General features: G+C 50.2%; 1 protein-coding gene and 1 long non-coding RNA gene across 3 annotated transcripts; one reads left to right on the forward strand and one right to left on the reverse strand.

The window, feature by feature from the left end:
- The first annotated feature begins 1,391 nt into the window (after positions 1 to 1,391).
- LOC136381417 (uncharacterized) lies at positions 1,392 to 3,436 on the forward strand. The gene is made up of 2 exons (XR_010747064.1): positions 1,392 to 1,524; positions 1,619 to 3,436. It is a non-coding gene; the product is annotated as an uncharacterized lncRNA (long non-coding RNA).
- Positions 2,777 to 21,390, reverse strand: MAT1A (methionine adenosyltransferase 1A). Of its 2 annotated transcripts, XM_066350141.1 has the most exons (9): positions 21,073 to 21,389; positions 16,109 to 16,186; positions 14,441 to 14,563; positions 10,837 to 10,949; positions 10,260 to 10,403; positions 5,863 to 6,081; positions 4,530 to 4,712; positions 4,054 to 4,187; positions 2,777 to 3,482 (listed from the first exon to the last, which is right to left on the reverse strand). In XM_066350141.1, exons 1-9 carry the CDS (start codon positions 21,164 to 21,166, stop codon positions 3,380 to 3,382), a joined length of 1,191 nt encoding a protein of 396 aa, XP_066206238.1. In that variant the 5' UTR covers positions 21,167 to 21,389; the 3' UTR covers positions 2,777 to 3,379. The 2 variants fall into 2 exon arrangements, with proteins under 2 accessions (XP_066206238.1, XP_066206239.1); XM_066350142.1 differs by lacking the exon at positions 10,260 to 10,403 and having other exon boundaries at positions 21,073 to 21,390.
- Positions 21,391 to 24,683: the final 3,293 nt, after the last annotated feature.

The raw sequence follows: 24,683 nt of genomic DNA on the forward strand, positions 1-24,683 counted from the left end.
GGAAGCTTTGCAGACAAAAACAACTAAGTGTCAAGAGTTGTCCCTTGAGGTTTTTTTTTAATTTATTAAAAAAAATTTTTATTAGGGTGACACTAATTAACATAATTATACAGGTTTCAGATGCCCAATTCTACAACACATCTCTGTACACCGTATTGTGTGTCCACTCCCCAAGTCAAGTCCTCGTCCATCGCCCTGTCCACCCCGTGCCCCCTCCACCTCCCATCCCCTGCAATCACCACAGGGTGTCCAGGTCCGGCAGTTGTTGTTGCTGGGGGTTTTGGTCCTTTTGCTCTTTGCTCCATGAATCTTTACTCACTGTCCTAGCAGGAACCAATATAAACAATGTTGACAGAATAAAAGATCTGTTTCTCTAAGGGTGGGATAGTATACAATTTTGAACTTTCACTTTGAATGGAACCTGAACTGAGGGTCTCAGCCACCGCAGAGCAGCGCCTCCCCCCCTGAAGGGAACCGAGTCCGGGCAGCTGGTGACCAGAGCTCCCCCACCTGAAGGGAACCGAGTCCGGGCAGCTGGTGACCAGAGCTCCCTCCCCTGAAGGGAACCGAGAGGTCGGGCAGCTGGTGACCAGAGCTCCCTCCCCTGAAGGGAACCGAGAGGTCGGGCAGCTGGTGACCAGAGCTCCCCCACCTGAAGGGAACCGAGTCCGGGCAGCTGGTGACCAGAGCTCCCCCCCCTGAAGGGAACCGAGACACAGGCAGCTGGTGACCAGAGCTCCCTCCCCTGAAGGGAACCGAGAGGTCGGGCAGCTGGTGACCAGAGCTCCCCCCCCTGAAGGGAACCGAGACCTCAGGCAGCTGGTGACCAGAGCTCCCTCCCCTGAAGGGAACCGAGACCTCAGGCAGCTGGTGACCAGAGCTCCCTCCCCTGAAGGGAACCGAGTCCGGGCAGCTGGTGACCAGAGCTCCCCCCCCTGAAGGGAACCGAGACATCAGGCAGCTGGTGACCAGAGCTCCCCCCACTGAAGGGAACCGAGACCTCAGGCAGCTGGTGACCAGAGCTCCCCCCCCTGAAGGGAACCGAGAGGTCGGGCAGCTGGTGACCAGAGCTCCCTCCCCTGAAGGGAACCGAGTCCGGGCAGCTGGTGACCAGAGCTCCCCCCCCTGAAGGGAACTGAGACATCAGGCAGCTGGTGACCAGAGCTCCCTCCCCTGAAGGGAACTGAGACATCAGGCAGCTGGTGACCAGAGCTCCCCCCCCTGAAGGGAACCGAGAGGTCGGGCAGCTGGTGACCAGAGCTCCCTCCCCTGAAGGGAACCGAGAGGTCGGGCAGCTGGTGACCAGAGCTCCCTCCCCTGAAGGGAACCGAGACCTCAGGCAGCTGGTGACCAGAGCTCCCTCCCCTGAAGGGAACCGAGAGGTCGGGCAGCTGGTGACCAGAGCTCCCTCCCCTGAAGGGAACCGAGTCCGGGCAGCTGGTGACCAGAGCTCCCTCCCCTGAAGGGAACCGAGACCTCGGGCAGCTGGTGACCAGAGCTCCCCCCCCTGAAGGGAACCGAGAGGTCGGGCAGCTGGTGACCAGAGCTCCCCCCCCTGAAGGGAACCGAGACCTCAGGCAGCTGGTGACCAGAGCTCCCTCCCCTGAAGGGAACCGAGTCCGGGCAGCTGGTGACCAGAGCTCCCTGCACTGCAGGTGCGCTCCAGGCTTCACAGTGACTTGGCCTTTTCCTGCCTTGGGGCTGCCTCTCCCCTGGGGGAAAGAGAAGCCCTAGGTTCTGTGTGTTTTAGGCCTAGAGCCCAGAAGCAGGCTGCCTGCTCCCAGGTGAGGCATCTTGGGGTGCCTGTCCCAGCCAGAACCAGCACCGTGTGCCCCGAAAGAAGCCCAGTCCCCTGTGCTCTCCTGGCCCATGGAGGCCCCTCCCTGAGCCTGTGGTCTGAGGAGGTGGGAAGAGGATGGAGATGCTGCTGTCAGAGGCCCAGGCTGAGGAAGTGGGGTGGGCGGTGCTGGCCATGGAGGGAAAGGCAGGTGAATGTATAGTTTCCGAGACCCTCTCTCACCAAGGACACCTCAGGTCCCTTAGTCGTAGACCCACTGCTCCAGAAGGCAGCTGGCAAAGGTGGAATTTCCCAGGACATCTCAGCCAGTGTGTCCACCATTAGGATTCAAGCCCTGCCCTTAGGTCAGCATTGAACATTAGACATCTGGGCCTTAGGACTGGCCTCTCTGGCCAGAGGATCTGGGAGCTCACCCTCTTATCCAACAGCACGCAGACTGCAGGGGTACAGAGGGGCCAAAGAGAGAGGAAGACTTGAAAGACACAGGGTTCCAGGTCCTTGTTTAAGGGGCTGACCACCTGTGCTAGGATGGGCTACTCCTACTCCAGGAAACCCAGATGCAACTGCACTAGACTCAGACAGCTCACCCCAGAGGTCCAGCCTGCATGTGCCTGAGTGGTCAGGGGCTGGGGTTGTATGGGTGCTTCTTAAACCCAAACTCCAGCCTGGCCAGCTCACCCTGAACTGTCTTCTGATATAAATGAGGCAAATGAAGTAGTCCTTTGTTCTGCCTTGACTTTTCAGATCACTGTTCAGGGCACACCACTAGTTGGTGGGTTAATCCCCTAATCCCACCACCTTCAGGTCTTTAGGACAAAGGCGCAGCCTCACTTCATTCTGCTTTGTCATTGCTAACCTGCTCTAGAACAAGACTGAGGGGCAGGGATGGGCCCAGGCTCTTGGGCCAGAGCTCCTGGATTCATGTCTAGGCGTGGACACACGTGGCTCTGGGATCTTGTGAAAGTTACCAAGATGGTCTGTTTCATTGCCCCATTTATAAACAAGAATAACCTAATCATGTTGCAGGGAAGAGATGGCATTAGAGAGTGGCTCAGAGCCTTGCCCACTGTGGATGCTTAGGCGGTACCAGCCCCTGTTCTATGCCTGCCAGGGCCTGGCCTGGGAGGCCCCTTTGGAGGCCGTAGCTCAGGGCTCTGGCCAGAGAGCTGAGAGGCACTGAGCCCTGCATGTGCCAGGGGTGGGAGAGCTGGTCCAGGTCCAGGCTACGGGGAAGGTGAGGGGATCTATTCCCAGTAGTGGTGGATTTTCCATGAAATTAACATCACTGCGGTCTGAGGGAGAGACAGGGAACATGGCAACTCCTCATGAGGAGACTGGATCCTCAGCACCAGGATGCTGGGTGCTGTGTCCTTCCTGCCAGTCACGACGACCACGACGACAACAGGTTAGGGCTGACTCGGAGGGGCTTGGCTTTGCCCAGGAGAGAGCGGTGGTGGGGAAAGGCACTTTCTCGACCATCGTCAGTGGCCTTTGGTCTGGGAGATCTGAGAGCTGGGATACTAGAGCAGAGGAATGCGGCCCCCAGATGCTTCCAGGGCGAGGCTGGTCTGCTCCCCAGCTCTAAAACACAAGCTTCTTGGGGACCTCCCACGGGAACTCGCTTCTTCCGAAATGGCCGTAGCATGCAGTCTTCTGGTAGATGGGCTTCTTCAAATCCAAATCCCTGTATGTCCAGCAAAAGAAAGGGTCATTTTTAGTGGAAAAGGAGCAGTTTCTTTGAATTTCAGGCACAGGAGTAACAGTCTATCACAGTCTCTGTGTGGGTGTCACCACTCACAGAGCAATTCCCATCAATTTCCTGTCCACACTACACTGTGTCGTATGGAGTCACTGCTGCTGGCCCTTGGAAAGCAGGCTGAGGTTCGGGGCAGTGCGATCAGGAACCAGAGCTACACGCTAGCCTCATGGTGCCTTTCTCCTCTGCATCCCCTTGACTTGGACCAGACAACGTCTGGTCAGCAAGCTCCAGAAAGCAGGAATGGTGTTAGGAATGAGGACAGAGGGGGCTAGACTCACCGGCTGAATTCTTAGCCATTGGCCCTATAATTATTTTCCTAAGATGTCCCACCAGCTGTTAGCACCTGCTGGGCCACAGCCCCTCCCACCCGAACGCCTGACATCCTGCACTTGGGGTGTGCACTGTGCTAGGACAAGAGCTCCCAGAGGCTGCAACTCTTCCTGCTTCCCTGTCAGCTGAGCATGCCCTGCCCGCAAGTGTGGGGTGGCACATTTACCTGACAATGACGCCAGGCCGAAGGTCAAAGTTCTTATTCACCACATCCAGCAGCTCTCTCTCTGTCATCTGAGAGGTTCCATAGGTGAAGAGGGAAATGGACAGCGGTGAGGCCACACCAATGGCATAGGAGACCTTCCAGAAGAGACGACGGTCAGGGACCAGACCTGCACAGGGCTCAGCCCTCACACAAACCTCATGTCCTCAGGAGGGGCAGTGGAGCCACACCCTGTGCCCCTCTTGCGCAACAAGCCCCAACCCCCACCCGCCCAACACCTGTCTGCCTAGAAAACCCTGCCATTTCACGGTGGGCATTTCTGGGCACGGCCCTCTCCCTGAAGATTCTTATTCCCTCTCCCGGGTTTTCAGGGTACTGGCCACAGTGCCCAACACGACACACACAGAGTCACATCCTTTGGGAAAGGGTGTGGCCTTCCCACCGGAGCTGTGAGCCAGGGTGTGCCCGGTCTGACCCACCTGCACGAGCACTCTCCGGCAGAGCCCTGCTTTCACCAGGGACTTGGCCACCCAGCGGGCAGCGTACGCTGCAGAACGGTCCACCTTGGTGTAGTCCTTCCCGGAGAAGGCCCCACCACCATGCGCCCCCCAGCCGCCATAGGTGTCCACAATAATCTTACGGCCAGTGACACCCGCGTCCCCCTGCAGAGAGAAGGAAGAAAGAGGGGGAGATGAGAACCAGCGCCCCCTTGTGGCTGAGAGGAGGGTGGTTGAAGCACTGTGATGGCTTCTGAACTACAGCTTGGAAAGCATGCCCTGCAGCTGCCTGGGGGTGCGCTTCAAAGACTCTTTGGCTAGGAGTCAGCCGGAAACCCTGGCTCTGGTTCCAGGTGAGTCACTGATCAGCTATGGAAGGCTGGTAAGCTCTCAGAGCCTCATCAGAAAGTGCAAATGATGGGAAAGCTGGGGTCTCAATCAGCTCCCAATACTTTGTTTTTATGAGTCAATCATAGTGGAGAAATCCAACTGTAGGAGAAAATTGTGCTGAAATCAATACATCCTGGCTGTGGCCCTCACTGGGGCCACCCAGTAAATGCCATATTGCCCATGTCCCCATGTGTCTGCTCCATGCAACACCAGTCAATAAAGATGTTTTAACTGGTGGTGGGGACTCGACATTAAATGATTTGAGAAAAGTGCATACTATATACCTCTGCTCAGAGATCTACTGTTCATACATTTCTAGTCTTTGAGAGGTTCTTCAGAAAATACAACAAGCTTGACCTTTCTTCCAACCTATGTTTCTGTACTACATTTGGTCCTAGGACCTGTGATGGGGGTCCAGCTGAGGTCCCTGGCAGTGGCCAGCAGCCTCACAGAAGTGCCACTCTAATCTTCACTTCCTCACTCCTTCAGGAAGAGAAAGGCGGCAGCAGGTGTCCACATGCAATGAACTGCCCACCATGGTGCCCACAGGAGTTGAAGGTAACCTGTGGCAAAGACCTGCTCAGTGCCACCTGGTAAAGTTCAGCCATTTGCAATGGTGGGTCAGCACATTGCCAGGTGAGGCTGCAGCCACTTGGGCAAGTATGACATCAAGTATGGGTTATCTGGAGTGGGACGGCCAGGCAGCACTAGTGGAAGAGTCCTGGGACAGGTCCCCAGTTCCTCGAATTCGTCCCCAGATTTGACGAATACACAGCAAGCCTCACAGAGAGTGGGCTGACTTCACATTCTGGCCAAGGCCAGACCCGGCTGTCTCATAAAGCCCCCTCCTGCAGCCTTTGTGCCCAGGAAGGTGAGCAACCTCAGTAACAGACAAATCAGGCCTCATCCAGAGGCCAGGGCGCACCTGGGGACCACCAATGACGAACCGCCCGCTGGGCTGCAGGTGGTAAATGGTGTCTTCATCCAGGTACTTAGCCGGCACCACGGCCTTGATCACCTGCTCCCTCAGGGTTTTGCGCATGTCCTCCAGCGTTATGTCTTCGTTGTGCTGCACGGAGATGACGATGGTGTGGATGCGCACAGGGATAACCGCGCCATTGTCCTGCATATACTGAACTGTCACCTGTCGGTCAGAAGGGCAGGGGGAGACTTCATGAAGCCCTGCCCCGAGCTTCATGAGGACACATCGCTGCTAAGCAGAGAGGCAGGCAGGGCTCCCAGGAACCAAGGGGGCCCTCCTGTCTTCAAAGGGCCTTCAGGGAAGTGCATCTGACTCACCCTGGTATTTGCATGGTTGCCCAGTGCTATGGCATGACTGGGCATGAAGCATATGCGATTCCCACCTCTGACCACAATTAGTGCCATTTGGAGACTTGGGGTTTATAGAGTCCCCTCTCTATGACACACAAGACTCCTCTACTTCTATTTCAGAGGGTTCTGGGTACAACAAATGCCCCCTGACAAAAGCCCTCTCTTGACCCGCTATGGCCCAGGACCAAGCTATTCTGGCTCCTTCCAAGGACACAGGAATCTACCGGCCACATGCTAGTTGGCCCCAGCCTGTCGGTGGAGGAGCTCTGGAAGCACACAGGGCCAGGGGACTTGCTGGCTAAAGGGACAGAGGGAGAGGGCCAGGTCAGGCAGCTGAGATAGAGGGAGCCGTTGGCTCTAGGTGTTTGGGTCAACAAAAGAGAAGGGGGAGAACTTTGTGGCTGGAACCTGCCCACAGTCCCCTTGCAGGTCAGGCCACAGGGACAGACCTAATATCACTTCTACCAGCGTGAGCCCGTTCTGCACCCATTCTGTGTGTTATCAACTAATATTTAAGCCATTCCCGCAAGACAGACATTGCTATCTCCACTTTACCAAGGAGAAAAACAAAGCTATGAGAAGTGAAACAGCCTGTCTGAAGTCACATGCTAGTCAGTGGGAAGCCATGAGCCAAACCCTGCTCTGCCCAATCCAAAAGCTGGTATCATTCCCCAGCAGCACAGACAAAAGGCCTCTCTCCTACCCTCCCTCCCTGGTCACCTTCACTGCCACAGTCTGGTTTGCGTGTAACAAATGTGAGCAGCCTGGGCCCCCAGAGTGAGAGGGAGGGAGGTGGCGAGGACGGCGGATGAGGCTGGGAAAGGAAACTACCATTAGTGACGTGTGCTAGGAACCATGCCACAGCTATGAGAAGCTGTTACTGTTCCCTTTCTAAAGACATAAAAGTTGAGGTTTGAGAATAGAAATGCCTTGGTCAAGGTCACACAGCCGGAAAAGCCGGGATCTGACCTGGAGCTGTGTGGCTTAGTAGCTGGGGCTCTGCCCAACAGGAGCCTGTCACTCAAGATCCTGTGGGTTAAGCTGGAGCCACAGGCCCCACTGCTACCCAATCAGTGTAGAGCAGTGCCCAGAGGAGCTATGCAGAGTTTGGGACCCACAGGTGGCCTGGTAGAGACGCTGGCTGCCAGGCACAGCACTGCTTGCCCCCCCCCCCCAGGGCCTCAGCAGGACCACAGGGCAGCAAGCAGGACTCTCCTGGGGCCGGGCCTGCAGCAAGGTCTCTGCCAGCCCAAGGCCCCTGAGATATCTGCCCAATGCTGGCCTGCATCTGTCTCTACTCTGTGCCCTGGTCCAAAGAGCACCAGGGTAGGACCAGGAACCTGACCATATGGTGTCTGATCCTCGTGAGATGGGCAGATGCACACCAGTGTCTGTGGCCGAGAGCAACCCTAACTGCTGGGCTGTGCACACCAAGGGCCCCTGGGGGGGGGGGGGTTCCCGGCAGCAGAGGCCCCATGGCCGCCTCTAGAGCTAGACCTGCCCCATCAGGCCTCAGGAGAATGCGCACATCCTGCGGAGCAGCCTGACTCCACTCCCCCTCTCCCCACCCCCACTGCTACCTCCAACGCTGCCGCAAGCTAACAAACCCCAGGCGATGTCCTTGCAAAACACTAGCCTGTGGCAGAGCAAAGGAGCCAAGCTCAGCTCTTATCTCATTGTGTCAGGAAAAATACAGCAGGGAAAACACAGCTCTGACCAGGTACAAAAATAGCCATTGGGCTGCCACTCAGTTGTTTGTATCAGCAGGACGGGTTTGTTCAGGTGGAAAAACTCATCCTGTTCACAGTCAACACCAGCTAGATGCTGAAAACCCTTTATCAATGGGGGACAGCAAAGGCCTGGCAGTGGGTTCTGATGCAGTGGGTCCTGATGCAGTGGGCCCTGATGCAGTGGGTCCTGATGCAGTGGGCCCTGATGCAGTGGGCCCTGATGCAGTGGGCCCTGATGCAGTGGGCCCTGATGCAGTGGACCCTGATGCAGTGGGCCCTGATGCAGTGGACCCGCAGGGCACAAGAGCCCCTGGGGGAGGGTCGGTCAGCCAACCTACACCCACACGTCTGAGCTTTCTAGCGGTGGAAGGCCGCCTGGGGCAGGGGAGTGAGGCCCATTCTGGGATCATTTTTAAGAGAATTTGGTGCATCCTTGCAGGAAAGGAAACCCTGGATGATCCCGCCCCACCCTTGCCCTCCCTGGCTGCCTTCTAGCCTGGGAAACCTATTACTAGGCAGAAAGAAAACCTTTTACTCCAGCTGGGCAGACAGGTGGTGCTCTGCCCTCCTCTCTTGGAGGGAAGGAAGCTCCGTGCTCCGTCACTCCCTCCCACTCCTGTGCTGGGAGTTCCTTTCTGTGAAATCTTGCCCCACAGCACAGCTCCGTGCAGGACCGCGGGGCATGCCAATATCTCCCTACCACCTTCTTCTGGGACAAGCACCATCTTTGCATTTGAAGCCTCCTGCCCCACGACCTAAAAGAACAGCCGATGCATGCGGCTCATCCCACCCTACCCACTGTGGGGCACGTGAATCACACCTGAAGTCCCAAGGAAGGGTTTCCTCGAGGCCACAAATACACTTCCTTGCCCTGGTACAGTTGACACGCACCCTCTGTACTGTGTGGCCTTACACTGAGGGTGCGTGTCTGTGCAGCGGGGGGAATGGATGAGTCACACGTGCCATGCTGAGCTATAAAACCACGTGAGCCGAAGTCCAGTGCAAGGGCAAGAGAAGGCCCCACCTGGTGGTGCCCAGGGGAACCATGAGGAGGTGGAGACTTTGCTGACTACTGGTAGACAGATGAGAAGGAGAGATAAAGCCCAAGTAAGGTTCAAGGCGAAAGCATGGGGGCAAAGCACAAATAAAGGAAGCATGGATGAAATAACAGATTGAGCAAAGACTGCAGGAGGGGCAGCAGAGGAAGGTAATGGTGAAAAACCATCAAAGGCTTTGAATGTCAGAATAACAGGTGAAGTTCTGCTCTCCCACAGGGAGCAGAAAGTTCTAGAAGATTCTAAGCAGACATTAGGAAATTAAAAGTGAAGCCCAAAAGAAATTAACTGGAGTTTCAGGCAGGAAAAAGCCTTGGGATGGCCCGGCACTGCCCTTGGCCCCGACTGGGAACCTGTGAAGGAGAGGGGTGCCCGTGGGGAGGGGTGACGCAGCCGAGGTGCCAGCGCGCAGCACCCAGGCTCTCGGGCACGTGTGTGTGCAGGGTGAGTAGAAGGGGTGCTGATGATTTGGAGAGAACTGCAGGTGGGAGATGTGGGGGCTAAGTGGGCTGCAGTGAAGACTGGATCCTCCAGCATGGATAGGGGGAGGGAGTGTGGAAGTGGAGCCGTGGAAGAAAGCCCCAGGGCGAGGGCCCACCCGGGCCCTCAGGGTTCAACAGGGCAGCACAAAGGCAGTGAAGGCTTCCTGGCCTCCAGGGTGCTAACACGGGCATTGCCGCCCGTCCTCAGACACAGACTTCAGTGGGGATCTCCGCTCTGCGGGGAGCAGGGTGCTCAGGGTCCGCGGCGCCAGAGGGTCAGGAACAGCAAGGATAGAATGGTTTTCTGAGAAACAGGAGAAAAGGGCCCAGATAGATGCAGACGACCCTTGTTCAGGTGCTGGGCAGGCCTTGCTCAAGACACGGAGACCTGTCCTCATGGCAAGGCAGTGATCGAAAGTGTGGAACTAGTTGAGAAGTCTGCGGTAGGAATTGGTGAATCATCTTACCAGAGTCAACATATGTTTAGAAGGCTAAAAAAATCTAAAAAATATCTCTATTTCTTGGTACTTTTGAGATTTTTCATAATAAAATGGGGGAGGGGGGGCATTAGAGCTGAATATTTTTCAAATAGTTCTTTTCAAAATCAGCAATTCTTTGAGTGTCCAGACTGAAGATTTGATCTGAACAGTAACAAGAATCCAAAGGACTTGGGTTGTCTAAGTGTGTGTCTGCAGCTCCCATGGAGGTGAAGGAAGAGCTGACCTGAGTCTTCGAGTCGGGCCTCAGCCAGGGAAGCACCCCCGAGCGCCTCAGTTCTGCCATCCGGGCATTGAGCTTGTGAGCAAGGATGATGGTGAGAGGCATGCATTCTTCTGTCTCGTCGGTGGCATAGCCGAACATCAGGCCCTGACGCAGAGAAGAGCCGACAGCAGTACCCACGTTACACACAGGACCACTTTCTTCAATCTAAAACTTCGCTGCACTCCAACCCATACTGGGTGCCTCGAGCATGCAACATTTGCATTGGGCACTTGTAGAGGAAAGGCGTGGTCCCTGATGTCCAACTAGGAGGGGGAGATGAGCCCAAACTGGCATCAGTTGCTACAACCTCACCCAGCCAGCAGTGCCCTCATGTCACTGCCCTGACATAGGCTCATGGAACTCATTTCAGGTACGTACCTCCCTGAGATCCTCTGAGATGAGGGACCACCCCACAATGTGATTGTCCCATTACTCAGGGACTTCCCCAGCCTACTCCTCAGCACACGTCAGCGCCAGGGCTGGGACAGGCTGCACTGCACAAGGTCCTGGCCAGCGCCCGTGCTCAGTACTCAGTTACCTGATCTCCGGCACCGACGTCCTCTTCGTGCCTGTCCAGATGCACACACTGGGCAATATCTGGGGACTGCTGTTCCAAAGCCACCAGCACATTGCAGGTCTTGAAGTCAAAGCCTAGGCAGAAAGGAGAGCAGGCCCAAGTGGGACACATGTCAGACATGGGTGGATCGTTCAGTTCCTGACATGGTATTTAGTTGCACATGGGTGGTTTCTAATTAGCTGGGATCTTTCTGGGCCCAGAGCTGAAGCCCAGAATGAAGAAGGCTACATATCCTTATCATTATGTAAAACTCTTTAGTCAAAGAAAATCCTGCGCTGTGCATTTTACTAAATTGAATTACACTGTGATTAGAAATGCATACCCTGCACAGAACTGCTGTATACAAACCAGATGACGGCTCTGGTGGCTCCGGCTCAGGAGCAGATGGGCCCTCATCACTCCGGCCCTCTGGCCTCTCCCAGAGGCACCTCTCAGGACGCAGGCTGAACATCACCGACTGAGTGAAAACCCGGGCCCTTCCAACACCACCATCCTGAAGCCCAAGTATCGGCCTCATCCAAGTACAGACAGTCCCCAACTTACAATGGTTTGATTTAGGATTTTTGACTTTGTGACGTTGCCAAAGTGACATGCATTTGGTAAAAACCGTACTTCAAATTTTGAAATTGATACTTTCCTGGGCTATGGGCAGAGGCGGATTTAACAGCAGGCACACTGGGCGCCCGCCCTGGGTCCCGACTTCTGAAGGCCCCACAAAACCTCAACTTTACACTTTTTTCTAATGACACTAAGTTTGGTTTCATGTGTGCAATTTTAACATTAATAGTACATAATATTTTTTATTTATTTAAAAATGTGGTTGAGATGTATTTTTATTTTCCCTGTCTCTCTTTTTTTTAAGGGGCCCAATATTTTCTTCTGCCCCCAGGGCTTCAACTGACCTTAACCCACCTCTGGCTATGGGTATTCAGTATGAGACTCTGTCGTGATGCTGGGGAACGGCTGGCATGGTCAAGGGGGTAAACAACCGGTACCTGCAGTGTAGTCATTGTATTAGGAGATTTTGCCCAACAGCAGGCTTATGTAAGTGTTCTGAGCACGTGTCAGGTAGGCTAGGCTAGGTAAGCTATGATGTTCACAGGTGAGCAGTATTAAATCCATTTTTAACTTATGATATTTTCAACTTAACGATGGGTTCACCAGGATGTTACCCTGTCATTGTTTGAGGAGCATGTGTATTAAACACTCTGAACAAATCAAGTGTACATGAACTATTTAGAGAGGCTCCCAGAGCCAGAGTCCTCTGACCCTGAGATGTGATCTTGCGGGGCCAGAGCCAGAGGGAAAAGACCCGTCCCTGGAGGCCAAGCCTCTGCCCATCCCTGCAGCTCAGGCACAGAGGTGGAAGCTGACCCTCTCCAGACCAGGGGCACAGGCTAAGCTTGGCTTGGGGAAGTCTGGGCTCGTGGCAGCCCTGCCCGAGGAGCCCCGGGAGGGAGCGCTGCGCGCACACAGCACATTCTTCTCCTCGGTCCTCCTCCAACGGCTCAGGCCTCAGCTCAGGGACCTGACCAATGAGAAGCTAAAGCCTTCAGGGGCCCTGTCACAGCCTCAAGTGTGTGATGAGCTGACTGTCTCCCTCTTTTCTCCTATCCACGCTGCCAGAGTTGGCTAACTAAAGCAAGCAAACAAATAAACTCAGATCTAATCTATTGTTTATGTACATGCCTCAGGCGAGGACCTACTGCCAAATGCAATAAAACTGAACTCAGACCCACCCAGCCCCGTCCAGCTGAACTCCTTTAGCTAACGTTTGCTTAGCTTTAAAGAGGACGTACTCTTGTATCTCCACTCCTTTGCCTAGAATGCTGTCCTCCGACTCCCCATCCCCACGCACCCAAATCAGACAACTCACAATCAGTATCCCTGGACCCTCCCACAGCAATTCCTCGCTCACTATGCCCCGACTGCCTGCTGGGCACCCCTGCTGCATCATCTGATGCCAGGCAGTGCCCCTGCTCCAGAGGCATCACGTCACCTCTGTTCTGTGCCGCCTTCTGTTGCCAGTGAATGTTTTTGAAGGCACAAAACAATGAACACTCTTTAGAGAGCTGCCAAGGACTCATCAATTTTGCATTAAACATTTCACATTTTGCCTTATCACTGTCTAAATAATGAATCTTCTCTGCTGAAAATCAATCAAGGGCTTCAAGTGATTTGGAAAAACGGAGTTTAGGGGACGAAAGGGAGAGGCGGGGCTCGGAGGAGGCGCCAGCCCAGCAGCTCTGCAGCAGACGCAGGGAGGAGCAGCGAGCCCGGGCCTTGCTGCCGTGGACATCACAGGGCGTGAGGGGTCCTTTTGCTGCAGGCATACTGACCAGCCAGCACACGGAAACACTGCCAACAGCAGGGCTGGTGCTCTCCCCCTCTCCCTTTCTAGGGGGTGTCACCTCCTGGGGAATCTCCTGCCACCCAACACAGAACAAGCTTTGCTCTTGAAAAAGTTCTAAATGTACATAAACAAGTTGGCTTTTCCTGGAAGAACAGGGGAAAGCTTTGCATGTCACATGTCAGGAAGCCGCTGCTCTGGGACAATGTGTTTCCTGTATGCATGTCCTGCGGTGCCACCTGGGAGAACTGGTACTCACTGGTTCTCCCCAGTGATTCTTGGTATAGCTCCCAACAATTCCGTATGCTCAGGCCAGCCTTTTGGGGGGTCAGAAGGTGGCTGCACCAAGTGTGAGTTTGCCTCATACACGAGCAACTCTCACATCATCCCAGCCTGCCTTGACCCACAAAGATGCCACAAATCACCCTCAACAACAAGTATGTGGGATGTCAGTGTGCACAGGCCCTTCGATGCCCCTCCAGGTGGGGCTCCTTCCTGGCCCACCCCCTCGCAGGGCCCCTGTCCTTCCCAGCTCTCACCGGTGGCGCCTGATCACAGTGCTCCTCCTCAGTTCCTGCCAGGGCCTGCCCCCCCCCCACACACACACACACCTTTCAGGCTCCTGAACTGCCTGCCATGGAGCCAGCCTGGGCCAGCCTGCCTCCTTCACCTGTGTCCGTACAAGTTCTGGATTAAGTCACCTTCTTGTCTATACTGGGAAGGAGCACAGTTTAGCAGAAAGCACAGGAATGTCAAATGGAGCAGCCACGTACTGACTGTCAATTATTTACATCTCTAATCCTCAGTTTCCTCATCTCCATGAGGCGTACAGCGAGTCCTTCAAACATTATGTAAGACGGCACATACAGGGAGCCTGGCACCGGTGCCCAGCAGAGGGCATGACCCCAATAGAGAGCAGCTCCTTTTACTCAGAGCTTCTTTCTCTTCCAAATCTCCAGGAAGGCAGGACATTAAACAAGACCAGAGTTAATGGATGGACACAGGCTGGTTCAGTGGGGCACCGTCACCTGGGCTACCACACTGTTGCCAGAGACTTGGACCCCTGGTCTCTGATGTGCAGACCTAGGAATGCTTCCCCCCCCCCCCAGTGGTATGTGCACTTCCAGAAGACCAAGAGCCTCAGATGTGAGTCAGCATCACGGGCTCCCGCAGCAGAGACCAACATGTATTCAGATTTGGGGGCCCTGCCCTTACCCTTAGCAGAGTCATCATAGCCAATGTGTTTGATGGTGTCTCTCACCACCCGCTGATAGTCCACCATGGCTGTAGAGGTGATTTCCCCGCACAGCAGCACCATGCCTGTCTTACACACTGTCTCTGGAAGGGAAGGAGAAGTAGTAATAACCACACGCCAGCATAGGGAAACTCAATGGCTAGACCGCCCTCAGTGCTAATAAAGAAACTCACAGGGAACCATACCAGGAATGGACTCAAGACATAAAATAATAATGCTAATAATAAGAATAAATTCCAGCCTGATCCATGGTGGCACAGTGGATAGAGCGTCGACCTGGAATGCTGAGTCCCAGGTCCAAAACCCTGAGTTGTCAGCTTGAGCATGGGATCATCAACATGATCCCAAGGTTGCTGGCTTGAGCCCAAGGTTGCTGGCTTGAGCAAGGGGTCACTGGCTTGTCTTGAGCCTCCTGGTCAAGGCATGTATAAGAAGCTATCAATGAACAACTAAAGTGATGCAATTACGAGTTGATGCTTCTCATCTCTCCTCCTTCCTGTCTCCCTTTCTCTCTCAAAAATAAAAATAAAAAATAAAATAAATTCCAGCCCAGTTGCTGGCCATCTTCAAATCTCTGGAGAACTGCATACATTTTGGAAAGAATTGGTTACACTTGAGTGTTCATACCAAGTACTTAGTGATTTTTTTTTTTTTTTTTTTTTTTTTTGTATTTTTCTGAAGCTGGAAGCGGGAGGCAGTCAGACAGTCTCCCGCATGCGCCCGACAGGGATCCACCAGGCACGCCCACCAGGGGGCAATGCTCTGCCCATCTGGGGCATCGCTCTGTTGCACCAGAGCCACTCTAGCGCCTGGGGCAGAGGCCATGGAGCCATCCCCAGCGTCCGGGCCATCTTTTGCTCCAATGGATCCTTGGCTGCGGGAGGGGAAGAGAGAGACAGAGAGGAAGGAGAGGGGGAAAGGTGGAGAAGCAGATGGACGCCTCTCCTGTGTGCCCTGGCTGGGAATCGAACCTGGGACTTCCGCACGCCAGGCCGACACTCTACCACTGAGCCAACCGGCCAGGGCATACTTAGTGATCTTGAACAACTTATTTAGCCTCTCTATGTCTGTTTCCTCAACTGTTAGATGAAGATAATAATAAGACTGCTGTGTGGATTAAAATGAGACAATGGTTGTATGTAGTTATCATAAAGAAAGCAGTCAGCATATGTAAAGCTCTCCTGACCCCTTATTGCTGGAACTCTACTGCGGACTTTAGGGAGTAAGCTCTTGAACGAAGAACCCAGGAAGGCCAACCTTCTCTTCAGCTGTTTACAGAGATGCCAGGGTGCAGTCTGCCCTCAGAGGGGCATGGGGCCTTGTAGTCCCCAGTGTAGGGGCCAGGGCGCACTGGAGAGGAAAATAGCAGTCTGTGCTGTGGAAAATACAGGGTCCCCGCAGTGAAGAGAGCAGAGCTGTGGTCTCCAAGGTGGGCACCCGTACCCTGTGACTTTGGCCAAGGTCCTGACTCGGCTGTACCCACTACCATTTTAGTAAAGTAAGAGGACTAGACCTGATCACCTCTGGGGCCCTCCTGACTCTCTGCTGTGATGAGGGCAGCAACACAGGCAAAACGTGGAAGCTCAGCAACTTAGGACTCCTGAAGGAAGGGCGCAGGCATTTCTTACCACAGGCCACTTTGGCATTGGGGTCTTGCTTGAGGTGAGCATCTAGCACTGCATCACTGATCTGGTCACAGATCTTATCTGGAAAAGAATTAACATGTGTAAGAATTACAGAACTATTAGGTATAACAAACTGAAATGTTAAAATAATTAGATATTTTGTCAGTTTACATATCAAATATATCTATGAGGTTATTTCTTAAAATATGAGAAATTTGAAATGTTTTAAAATTTTTAGTTTTTCTCATTTCTGCCTAATTCTATGATGTAGAAAGTCATAGAATTCCCTAAAAAAAGAAATATATTCCAATACCAGTTCTAAGGGTACAGCAATTCAGACACACACACACACCGAGGCACTCATCTACATGTTCTTCTAACTAAAAAGTCTCTCATTTCTCAATATATTCCCTTTAATTCTAACATCTAGAAAAGTCTTGGATCTAAAAGTTAAAGTAGCAAGTAATGTCAGTGAGATTAGATGTCAGGATGTAAAGTCATAAGGACAAACAGATGCATCGTAGTGCAGGTTCCACAAGATGCAATGCATGGTGTGTAAAACCACACCCAGTTCCACGACTCCACCCATAAAGATTTAGTAAGAGAACCTCTGGACCTCATTGCTGTGCTGCAGAACATTTCCATGACCACAGTCACTCAGCTTCCTAAAGCAGGGGTCGGGAACCTATGGCTCACGAGCTAGATGTGGCTCTTTTGATGGCTGCATCTGGCTCGCAGACAAAGCTTTAATTAAAAAAATAATGTTAAAAATGTAAAACATTCTCATGTATTACAATCCATTCATTTCCTACCAGTCATGTTCATGGTTGCAGATGGCTGGAACCAATCACAGCTGTCCTCCGGGACAACACCAAATTTTTATTGGATAATGCCTAACATACATGGGTCGTTGTATGGCTCTCACAGAATTACATTTTAAAATATGTGACATTCATGGCTCTCTCAGCCAAAAAGGTTCCCGACCCCTGTCCTAAAGTGTAGATGTTCTAATAGCTGGGCTTGACCTCCTCAGTCAAGGTGGGGCTGACAAGAGTTCAGCATGAGCTGGTATTTGATCTTACTCTGTATTTGTCTTTAAGACTTTACATGGTTGAGCATATGGACCACTAAATGGGACTGTGGAAATATCTACTCTTGCTTTGGGGTTATGTGAACTGTCCATGTTCACAAATTCAGAAATAAAAGTGACACGTAGTTACACATATTACAACTCTTTAGTGTTCAAAATATCCACAGAGTTTGCCCTTAATAAATTAATAGAGGTTTTCCCTAGTTTTATTGAGATAAAATTGGTCTATAAGAGTTTTGCATATAAGTAATGTATACAATTTGGTGAGTCTGGACATATGTATGCACTTGTGTTTCCAATACCACATCAAGGTAATAAACATATCCATTACCTCTAAATGTTTCCTTGCATTTCTCTTATCATTTTTAAAGTTTTTAAATAAAGAATTTGTATCCAGAATCAAGCCGGTCTACTCTCAAAAGCACACATTAAGTTCTGTAGTTAAAAATGCTAATTGGTCATTAAAGATCAATTCCTCAATTTTTCCTTCCAGAAAGTGCTATTAAACATATGTTTGAACCTAGAGGATATTATGCTAAGTGAAATAAATCGGACAGAGAAAGACAAATACCATATGATTTCATTGATATGTGGAATCTAAAAAACAAACAAAACAGAAACTCACAGATACAGAGAACAAACTGATCATTGCCAAATGGGTGGGGGTTTAGGTTGCTGGGTAAAAAGGGGGTAGGGATTAAGAAGTACAAATTGATAGTCACAGAATAGATATGGGGATGTAAAATACAGCATAGGGAATATAGTCAATAATATCATAATAACTTTGTATGGTGTCAGATGGATATGAGATTTATTAGGGTGATCACTTTGTAAGTTATATAAATGTCTAATAACTATGCTGTACACTTGAAACTAATATAATATTGAATGTCAACTGTAATTTGAAAAATTAAAGAGAAAATACACATACATTTGTGTTTTTTCTATCTATCCTCCTTCCAGTGGTAGATATGGTTGTAAGTCTGAGTTTGTCTGAGTCCATAGCCTCAGCACACCCCTACCAATGAAGGTCTCCTCTGCTCATCCACTTTAGGCTTACCCATCAGTGCCCTTAGGAGCTACTCACATACTGATCATGATGCCTCTGTTTATTTAAAGGACACAGGTCACATGTTCCCAATGCACACAGGGAAACGGGATAAAGGGTATTAGGGCTAAAGCTGGAGTTGAGCAAGAGTATCAAGAGAGATTGACAGACTAAAATAACATCTAAGGAGGCCCTTCAGAGCTGCTTTTTAGGCTTTAAAATTTTTTATCATCAGTTAGTAGCCTTAAACTAGCCAATAGTTGGTGTTCTTGGACGTTGGAAAGGAAGCATTAGTTTTATCTTTTTGGTGGAGATGAATTTAGCACAGGAAAATAAGCAGAAAGTAGCCGAGCCTTAGCCAAAGCTGACTGACTTATGTGGACAGTTAGTTCATTTTTAGTGGCAAGTGAACAGAGAATCAGACAAACTGATGGCCTGCCACTTACCAGACAAAACCACCAACTCATTGGCTGGAATTTCCCTTCTCTGTCCATTGAGCATATTGCTGTGTGTATGATGGGACCCCTGGCCACTGCATGCCAAAGCACTCACTTCTTCCAGACAAGCAAATCCTAACCTATATATCTATGTATATGGCCTTCAAAAGCCAGGGAGAAAAAAAAAAAAAAGAAAGAAAAAAGCCAGGGAGCTGTCCAGAATTTGCCAAACATAGTAATGGAGCTGAGATTATGAGTACAGTAAACCTAGAAAGTTTATAAAATTGTGCATAATAAAATAGGTTATTTACACTGAATTGAGCTAAGTCACATACAAAACCCCAGGTTTCTCAACAGTGGAACTATTGACATTTGGGGTCAGAAAACGTTTTGTTGTGAGGGGATGGCCTTGTGCATGCAAGATGTTTAGAAACATGTCTGGCCTCTATCCATTAAATGGCTGTGTCAACTCCTCCATAACTGTGGCAACCAAAAATGTTTCCAGACATTTTGAAATGCTCTTGAGGGGAAAGGAGAAAAAACTGCCCCCAGTTGAGAACCACTGGCTAACGCATAGGGAAGGAGCAGGGTATCCAGATGTCTAGAGCTGAGTTACAAAGTATAAAAGTTAAATCAGAATGAGGAAGATGAAAGAAAAGGTAGCCTTACCAAAAACTTCAACTCCTCAAATAAATATTAAGAAGTGCTTAACACATAAATCAATGCTCTGGCCCTCCAGGGCCTTCTGAGAGCAAAGCGTGGCATCCACACCAACAGCAGCAGCATCTCCTAGGAACTTATTAAAAATGCAAAATCTGGCCCTGGCCGGTTGGCTCAGTGGTGGAGCGTCAGCCTGGCGTGCAGGGGACCCGGGTTCGATTCCCAGCCAGGGCACATAAGGAGAAGCGCCCATTTGCTTCTCCACCCCCCCCCCTTCCTCTCTGTCTCTCTCTTCCCCTCCCGCAGCCAGGGCTCCATTGGAGCAGAGATGGCCCGGGCGCTGGGGATGGCTCCTTGGCCGCTGCCCCAGGCGCTAGAGTGGCTCTGGTCACAGCAGAGCGACAACCCGGAGGGGCAGAGCATTGCCCCCTGGTGGGCAGAGCGTCGCCCCCTGGTGGGCGTGCCAGGTGGATCCTGGTCGGGCGCATGCGGGAGTCTATCTGACGGTCTCTCCCCGTTTCCAGCTTCAGAAAAATACAAAAAAAAAATGCAAAATCTTTTATTTTTTAAAGAGAAAGAGAAAAGGAGAGGAAGAAGAGGAGGAAGAGGAGGAGGAGGAGGAGGAGAAGGAGGAGGAGGAGGAGGAGGAGGAGGAGGAGGAAAGAGACAGAGAGAGAAGCATCAACTTGTTGTTCCACTTAGTTGTGCACTCATTGATTGCTTCTCATACATGCCCTGACTGGGGCTCAAACTGGCAACCTTAGGGTCAAACCAGCACCCCTGGGATTGAGCCTGTACCCTCAGGATCCAGCCAGTATCCTCAGAATTGAGCTGGAAACCCTGGGATTGAGCCAGCGACCAGAATCAAATGGGACATCTCAGGCGAACTGGCAATGTCAGCTCTTCCGGATGACACTATCCACTGCAGCACCTGCCGGCCAACGACAGGGCAAAAATGCGAATTGTTGAGCTGCACCCAAGACCTGCTCAATCAGAAAGCTTGAGGGTGGGGCCCAACATTCAGGTATTTTACCCTGACATTTGAGAACCACTCTTCTAAAACTTGAGGATCCATTCATGGTCTCTGCTGCCACCATGGATGCCTGTCTCATTCCCCCACATCACAGTCCACTGACCTCTCAGGTAACAAAATAATGCTTGATTTTTTTTTCTTCCCCTTCAAGAATTCATCTGTGCTTAAAAAAAAAAAGAAAGAAAAGAATTCATCTGTGCTTCTCTTAGATAACGTATCGCAGACTTCCAGAACCTAAGATCTGTCTCAGCACCTATGAGAAGGCACTGCCATTCATTTCTAAACTACCTGTGCTTTACGTGAAAAACTTAGTGACCCATGGTCTTGTTTGACAAAACATTCTCTGTTGACTTAAGTTGCTCATTGACAATAAATTAAATATTTACTAAAAAATATATAACATGTTTATATTTGATGATACGCTTCATGCCCATGGCTGTCCTCGGACAGCCAGCTGCGCTCTCTGCGGCAGCCCCGCCGTGCGGGGGTGCTGGGAGCCGGTGGTGGTGCCAGCAGCAGGAACCCCAGCTTCACTGGCTTGCCATGTATCATTTGCATACAAGTGACTGTTTTACAAAACTACAAATAGAGGAAATACTTCATGTTGTTCCTCCAGAGACCCCTTGTAGTAACTGACATAAATTGTTTTAAGACCTCTAGTAAAAGCAGGTCACCATCAGTCCAGCACCATGTACTTACCTGGGTGTCCCTCTCCTACAGATTCTGATGTGAACATGAAGGCTCCTTCTGCACTTAGAGAATTGTCACACAAGCCATCCACCGGTCCATTCATCTTTCCGCAGTTCTCCACTCGGCTTCTTCAAGACAACAACGCCAACGCTGTAGCTCTGCCTGAGTTGTCTTTTGCTTTAAACTCAACAGGCTTGTCTCTGGAAGAACCACAGAGATCCCTCTGCCTAACTGCCTGTGTGCATTCGAGAGTAAGATGAGGATGGGTGAGAAGGGAGGGACCAAGATGGATGTGTCACTCCTTTAGACTGGTCAGAGCTTGCTCCCGAGTGACTCCTATATATGGAAAAGTGAAAGTGCCTGCATAATCATGTGAGAAAATTGGAGGAGTCCATTTCCTGGGAGGGGGGTCAGTCTTCTTACCTTGAGGAATTTCAGTCTTTAGCTCTGATTTCCCAAGCCCTGAGCCTCTGGTTAATGTATGGAAAAGAAGGCTGTATAGATTCTGTAGAACTGAATCTCCTTAGGGCCTCTGCTTCGACTAAGCAGCTGATATCCACACAGCTCCAAGGCTACCATCCCACAGTGGAGGGTGAGGGACGGTGGCTACTCAGGGGTACAACAAGCAGCATGAAACACCCTTCCCAGAGACATGGTTTGGGCTAAGATTGCAACACAAGGTGGCCATTGCTGTTGCGTGCACTCCCGCCTCCCCCACACCCTGTCTCCATTGGGCTCTTCCCCTCTGCCACCTTCATAGAGCAAGCGTGTGCACCTGTATTCTGTGTCAGCTTCGCTGTTACACAACATGTTCATTTTAGAGACAAAGCTTTTGAGTCTACACTTTCATGCCAACAGAAATCACCTAAACCGTCCACTTCTCTAAGACACTGGCAATCACATTAAGAAGCAAGATGTTTAAAAAGTATTTGGACTTTTTTTTAAAGAGAACAATATTTTTTTTTGGAAAAGTACTCTTGAGAGACAGATTCATTACAGAGAAGTTGTCAGAGTCTAGTCTCCCAAAGCTTCCAGATAATAAGTTAAACATCTGCATATTCAGCCCTACATACTTGATAAACATCCTGCTCTCATAACTCCTGCATGATTTTTGCTTTGACCAAGAAAAGCAATAGACAGGAATATATCTTTAACCAATGCATGCACTAGATAATGGCATTTCTCCCTTCATTTTCTTCCACTCTTGGATCTAGCTGTATCCTTAGGCCCAAGGAATAATAGGACATTGTGATCACAGAAAATAGGAATGGTGGAGAAACCACTAGAAAGCAATAAAATGTTATCAACTGAAACCAGATGCGTCAAAGGTTGGACTGTGGGAAGCAAGAAAGTGGGATGTAATAATGTCAACTAACAATTCTGGTGATCAGATCTCCTCTGTACTTATAACATGAGCATTTAAATATTTTTCCTGGGCTCCAAATCTTGAGTCTTGTCAGTTGACCCACAGTAGCAGCACTACTCCAGGCAATTAAAACCATATTGAAGTGACCTCTTTGAGATAAGAGATTTTACACATATGTATTTAATCAGAGGCATTTAACAATGAGTCAGCTGCAACATTCAAAGAAGAAAAAGATGAGATGGAAAAATGAGGAATCAAATAGGGACTTTAGACGATGCAGCCTGGTCCTGATCAGCACACAGGAATTCTCCTGTTTGCAGTTAAACTATTTCAACATCGCTGTCTCTTTGTAAATTTCTTCTGGGTACATTGGTCTCAAACCTGATGGCATTATGAGCTAATGTTTAATGTGAACTGCAGACTGAGGTTACCTAAACAGTTAGGTCTGTAGCCATTGTGTTATGAATTTGCTAAAGAGCAAGATCAAGTTGAAGTATCAAGCACTCTTCAAGGCTCCCAGAGCTAAGGAAGTCTGAAAACAGCACAGCTTAACTACCCTCTGGATTCCAAAGTGGACAGTAGCATCATGGGGCGGAGGGGCACTGGGCGGAGGGGTGTGTTCTGTACACTTTCAAATAACACTTTCTAAAGGCGTCTGCAGTCTGGACACAAATTCAGAGTGAGGGAAGGATCTGGACTCCATCTAGTTCAGTATCCATCTCATGTATATCTCACATGACATCCCCGCGAAATAAATCCTAGGCCACCTTCAGCAGGTATGTTAACAAGAAGCACATCAAGCCTGGTGGCTGGAGTGCAGGCTTCAGGCTGGAGTCTTAGTTTGGCTTCTAATGTACTATGCTCCCTGGACAGGCTTCTGTTGCTTTATCTATAAAGTAATTAAACAATTACCCACCTTATAGTGTTGAGAGAACTAAATGACGTCATTTAGGCATGTAATGAGCACAGTGCTACACACAATAAGAGTTTGATAAATAACCTAATATTATTGCTAAAGTATATTCAATGTATATATCCATATTTTTTTCCTGAACAGAACAGATCATCATATACAGGCATAACTTGGAGATACTGTATGTTCAGTTCCAGATCACCCACCATCGCCATAGTAAAGAGAGTATTGCAACCAAGTGTGTCATAAACTTCTTGCTAGTGGAGGGTCTTGCCTTCAATTTGTAAAAACCACAACATACTGTAAATACAATAAAGCAAAGTGCAATAAAATAAGGTGTGCTTGCATATGTTGTTTTTCATCTTGCTCTTTTCCCCCATAATATACTATGGTCCTCTTCACATCTCTACATACAGCTAGACATCATATTTTTGCTCCTGAACAGCATCCCACAATAGGATGCACCATAAATTACTGAGCCATTCATTCCCTGATGGTTATTTTCACCTTCTCTGTTTTATATCACTATAATGCTGCACTGAAAATACTTAGCCATTGACATGCTTTTGTAAAAAGATCAAATGCAAAGCCCTGGCAACACTGAACTAGCATGGAAATCAAAAGATTTCCATTTTGGAGTAAATTGTTACCAGTTATATAAAAGAAATAGCACTTCAACCAACAGTTAAAGCTATGGCTTCCATCTGGACCATTCAGGAAGAATTGGCAGAGCTTGGCAAAGATGTCCTTACTTAGAGCTAAACCCACAAGGACTTCGTAGCCCTAATTTGTAATCATAAACTCAAAGCCTCCTTTATGCACAAACTGTCCTGTTCTCCCTTACGCATGAATTGTCCTAATGCCACCCTTCCAGCCCTGCTAATGACCTAAGTCCAATTCATTGTGTCAAAGGCCTGCAGTTGGCCTCACTTCTGGGCAGCAACCTTCAACTCTGAATCTTCGCTGTAACCAGCCTCTGCGGAAACTTGTTTGAAAACAAATCTCAGTAGCAGTCAGATTTATCCCGATGAATCTCTGAATGTAAAATACAGAGGGAAGACCATGTTTCCATTAAGTGGTGCATGCCAGCCACCCTAAGCAGCTTCATGAAGGAACTCTGAGGGCACCTGATCCCAGGTAATGCCATGAGGCAGCAGAACCTGTAGAAAGCACCTGACCGATGGTGCCCTTCTCTGGCCCCTGCATGCCAGGCCTGATGGCTATGCCATCGGCAAAAGAAATGGCAGTTTTGATGACCTAAAACTCTGGATGCAGAAGTGGAGTATGCATCCACCTCTTAAATGCTACTTAAGTGCAAACATTTCTAAGCTTCGGTGAGAA

This window comes from Saccopteryx leptura, chromosome 9 (genome assembly GCF_036850995.1).
Source record: "Saccopteryx leptura isolate mSacLep1 chromosome 9, mSacLep1_pri_phased_curated, whole genome shotgun sequence".
In the NCBI taxonomy this organism is placed as follows: domain Eukaryota; kingdom Metazoa; phylum Chordata; class Mammalia; order Chiroptera; family Emballonuridae; genus Saccopteryx; species Saccopteryx leptura.

Coding starts and splice junctions, on each gene's coding strand:
- MAT1A (XM_066350141.1), bottom strand. CDS start 21,166: ATGAATGGACCGGTGGATGGCTTGTGTGACAATTCTCTAAGTGCAGAA. Junction 6,082..10,259: donor GGCCCGACTCGAAGACTCAG/GTCAGCTCTTCC, acceptor TCTGACCGACAG/GTGACAGTTCAGTATATGCA. Junction 4,713..5,862: donor TCGTCATTGGTGGTCCCCAG/GTGCGCCCTGGC, acceptor TTCTCTCTGCAG/GGGGACGCGGGTGTCACTGG.